The 4,795-nt window shown below is 42.2% G+C and overlaps 1 protein-coding gene across 1 annotated transcript in view; it reads right to left on the bottom strand.

The window, feature by feature from the left end:
- Positions 1-3,672, bottom strand: part of CMTM8 (CKLF-like MARVEL transmembrane domain containing 8) — a 16,256-nt gene extending 12,584 nt beyond the window's left edge. The window contains exon 1 of the mRNA XM_010152803.1: positions 3,553-3,672. Coding sequence (XP_010151105.1) covers positions 3,553-3,672 — 120 coding nt within the window. The remainder of the gene's footprint in view (positions 1-3,552) is intronic.
- Positions 3,673-4,795: the final 1,123 nt, after the last annotated feature.

The raw sequence follows: 4,795 nt of genomic DNA, 5'->3' as shown, positions 1-4,795 counted from the left end.
TGGAGGAAAAATGCCTAAAAAAAAATAAGGTGAAAACCTACAAGTACATGATAAATCAATCAAATATCAATCTGGACTAAAATACAAAGTATGCAAATTTTGTTTGCGCTGCAGCTAGACAAAAGGTGATAAAAATGTTTTAAAACTTAGTTTTTAAGGATTCAAACTTTAAATAAGATTTCTACTGAGTAAAGATGCAAAGACAAGGAAATTCAAAACCATCTTTCCACTACATTTTCTAGAGATATAATATTCTTGCTTAAGTGCCTTTGAAATTTCAAGGACCACGTTAACGTACTCTGCAACAACCTAATCAATACACTGCCTTGGCCTACTGCTTCTGCCTTCCAGACTCAAACCCTTTTATACACAAAACGCATCACACTGAGTTGACATGGGCCAACCACTACCCTGCCGACAACACTGTGCACCACTTCTTCACAAGCATTCAGCATCATCAGCAGTTGGAAGCTTTTATTTTGCCAAGAGATCCTCAGTGGGGGAAAGCTCTGTGATGGACCCTGACCGCCTTCTGGTGAGACAGTCCCACAGAAGAGAACTCAGGCTCTACACACACGCAGGAAAAAAAATTCCTTGGAATTCTGCATGTTTTCGCAGGTTTTACACTGAACAAAAGAAAAAGCTAGTGTGTTTGCTGAGACTTTTCAGGGCTTTGCCTACTTAGCAAAATTCTGAAACCCACAGCGCTCGCAGAAACACAGCAGTGGTCACAATGGCCATACCAATGAAGTATTTTATCATTTATACAGTGCAACTCAGTATCAAACTGAGCAGCAGCTACAAAACTCAAGTCTTTCCTACCTTTGAAAACACTTCTATTCATAATAAAACTGCAAAATTCAGTCTCTTCTACTTTCACAGAATTACTAAAAATTGCCCAAATACCTTTTTGTTTCCAAGCCACCATTTCCAGCACTGAATCTCCCCACAAGTCTTCAAACTTTGTCATGCTCTTGGCTCCGTGGCAGCAGCAGCAAGCACCCCTCACTACAGACCAAGCGCAAGGGCTTCAAATACTGGCAATACTAACCATCGCTTGAGAGAACTCCCCCACAGAGCTGACTTTTAAGACAGATTTCCTAAGAAAGAAAACTACTGGAAGGAGCACGTGCCAAAATACGTTGTAGAAGTACATCTTCACAGGAGACTGAACTCTCTGACTCAAAAGTTTAGTCCAAACCCTATTACAAGCTCCCCAGAAAAACCTCCTAGCCTCGGCTTGAAATGGGTCAAGGCCCACTGGCCAACACTTCATTCAATAGGGAGCACACCTATGCCTGAGTAAGATTTCAGATCAAGCCCTTCAACAGCTGACAGACCTCCAGTGCCTTTCCCACAGCTCCACAGAGCAGGGAAGTCCTGCCACACCTACTCTAATTCCCCAGGAAAGAGTCCAAGAGCACCTTTGCCTAAAAAACTGGGGAGCAGACCTCCCCATGAGGTCTCCTCCACTGAGCCAGTGAAGAAGGGTTAGTCCCCATGTTCAGCTCGAGACGCTCATTATCCAGACCAGCCATGCAGTGATGAGGTACAGAGCTGGCCACGGCATCCCTAAACAAGCTTGCACCCTGAGGATTCACACCGAGAGGCAGAACCAGCTTACAGGAGGGCCCAAGAAACTATTAAGTCTCCTTGGGAAAAGCAGAGAGAGGGAGGCCAGTTCGTGGCTGGCATGCAAGGGGGAAACTTATTTTTCCTATTAGAATGGATATTGCAATACTGCAGTGCTACCTAGGTATACAGACAATAGAACCTGAGCAAAATGCAGTGGCACACCCCTATTTCATGTTATCTTAATGAGTCTACCACCTATTAAAATTAATAAATCAAAGGCACTCCCTTTCTATAGCCTCCACTGACCACATTGCAATTCATGCATGAGGAGTATTCTGTGGTATGGTGCCCTGCTCACTGGAGCTGACAGCTGAGAAAAATAACTCAGAGGTGGGAGAGTGTATGGAAAACATACTGTCCATCCCATCAGCATATTACAATGCTCAAACATTGCTTCACCTGAGAAATATGAGCGGAATGTGTGAGACCACATCTAACACCAGTAACAGACTGAAAGGAGGTAGCTTAAATTGGGGGGGGGGGGGCGCAGAAAGAGGGAAGACATGTTTTGGAAAACAGACTGTTCCATCTCCCATCAAAATCACTACAAAAGAGTTTATGTCTTATAGTTTGTCAAGAAGTTTCGTCTGAAAAAATAACTAGAGGTAGGGCAGTGGGTATTCAGAAGGTAAACAAGAAATAAGACTGTGCTTAGGTTGTAAATTTTGTTTCATGTGCTCAAAAATGTCACAATGGAAGATTAGAAACTGTTAGGAAAGGACTAAAATCATAAAAAACGCCACAAAACAGAACATATCACAGTGCTTTATAAATCAAGGGTGCACCCACACACTGGGTATGTTCTGTTCATTCCTCTCTCCCATTTCTAAAATGATTCAGTTGGATTATGCAAGGCACAGAGAATGGCTTCTTCAAGAAAAGGAAAAGTTAAGGTTGGAAAAAGGAGTTCAATTTTTTATTGAAGACTGAAAGAAGACATGACAAAAGTCTGCAGAATGGTGGGAGGCATAAAGAAAGGAACAAGGACTGGATTAGGATTCATAACACAAAAAGCATCTAGCTAAATTATCAGGCAGAAAGTTGAAAAACAAACAAAAGGAAGTGATAATAAAAAACAAACAAACAACCAACCCAATACCTCACCAAATTACAGAATTCATTGCCACAGGAAACATCACACACGCTTCTGGAAGACAGGTCAGCCCTGTCTGTATATAATACCTAGATACACAATAGTCAAGATGCAACCTTCTGCTCTGGAGTCTGCTAGAAACTAGAAATCTATAGCAGAGATGGAGCTTGCCATATGTGCTCCTTCTTACACTCCTCCCTAACTTTTCAGTATCACTCATTATCAAGAGACTGAATACTGGACTAAACAGATCACTGACCAGATCCATTACAACCACCATTACCAGCTTCTGGTTTTAATCTGTCTTACTTCCCTGCAGGAGACCCTGGCAACCGAGTCCTGGAAGCTCCAAAAGCGTTAACAGAATACATAGGGATGACTACGTGCCACACCAATATATAATTTATTTCTAAAGTAGAATTACAAGAAATAATCTGAAGCAGTGGTGAAGAAACAGGCTTGCATTATATCATCATAAAATCTATTTTCTCTGCAGAGCAGTGGTTGATCATTAACAGGTCATTAAAATGTGTACAAAGCATAAAGATTGGTCCTGGTCCCAGGGCACTTTCCACATTAAACGCTTTAAGGTTTTTGAGGGCTGCATTCAGGGGCACACTACTGTTTAGTGATGCCTGTAAATTCTGACTTAACGCTCGTGTTTTGCCTGAGGATCTGCACACAGGGAGACATTTATATAGCCTACTGTGTCCCATGCATACGCTGACTTTCCCGTCCTTGCTAACACCGTGCTGGCCATGGTTTTATCTACATGGCCACAACCTCATCTTTGCCCATAGCATCCTGTTATCTGACGAAAGCACCTGCACAGAATCCAGTGCGACAGGCCCATCCCAGGTCAGGCAGGAGAAAGACCTGCAGCCAGCCGCAAAGTTGCCGCAGCTGAGCGGGAACGCACTGGTTACTGCTATCAGCAGCTCCATCGCGGCCACAGCTTAATGTAAAAATAAAGAGGGGTGGTGCAAAACACCAAAGACAAACAGCCTGTCCTGAAAAGCACTTACTTGCCTCTCCAGAAGGGCACTGGGTGAAAGAGTTGGAAGGCAATGACCTCCACAGCGCTTAATCTCTAAAAGTGACCTCAACGCAAGGAGCCAGCCTGGCCTCTTATCTAGCCATCACCAGGGATGCGAATGAAAGGAACGCTGCTGCTCCCTTTTCCTTCCACTTCAGCAAGGCCTGGCTGCAGCAGGGATTACTCCCACCACCTAGCATTTCCCAGAAAGACACACCTTGCTATCACGCAGCAATGCTGGTGATTTCTAATTCACTGTCTCCACAGTTTCCTGATGGAGGTGGGAGAAGTGGTACTGCTACAGGAAACACTGAAGTATCAAGGAGCTGGGAATTACTCACTGGAATTCCTGCTATGCTTTGCTCTTCAGCAACAGAGAAAGGAAAATGTGAAGTAATAATATATTAGATCCAAACACAAAATAATCTGCCTTTTCAGTTACTTTCTGAGGAAATTTTCACTTAATGCTGCTTTTGAGTACAGATTTTAAAGCAATTTCAAAGAAAAATAGTCACAGACACATGCACAGCACAAGATACATATTTTTTGTTTCCTAGCAGTTGCTTTTGTGCAGCCTCTAGAGGTAGGGTTTTTGGGGAAAAACTTGAAGATTCGGTACAAACACCTTCAGTTTTAAAAATAGCACATAAATTCCAAGCTCTGATCATTTTTTCTTTTGAAAACCCTGGTTTTAAATCATCAAGATAGGTGAAACTACAAGGTTAAATGATTCTGTATTTAACATTCAAATATTAATGCATTTTGGAGCTCTGAGTAAAGGTTGTAGCTGATTTCTTTGAGCAGTAACGTTCGTAAGTTGGTCCTTTAAACAGTCCTGTCCTTCTACAGGCAGTACAGAACCAAAAATACACCCTGTATTATGACCCATGTGAGACACAGTAGTAATTGAGTGATAAGTCCTATGATCAAATTCATACAATGCCATACGATTTCACTGATTTGAATTTTAAAAGCATCTTCATACTACAAAATTACATGCAGATTTGAGAGCTCATATTAATAGAGAACAT

Source organism: Eurypyga helias, unplaced genomic scaffold, assembly GCF_000690775.1.
Source record: "Eurypyga helias isolate BGI_N326 unplaced genomic scaffold, ASM69077v1 scaffold25835, whole genome shotgun sequence".
Lineage (NCBI taxonomy): Eukaryota > Metazoa > Chordata > Aves > Eurypygiformes > Eurypygidae > Eurypyga > Eurypyga helias.
Note: the sequence above shows the minus strand (reverse complement) of the source record. Positions and strands in the feature narration are given on the sequence as shown.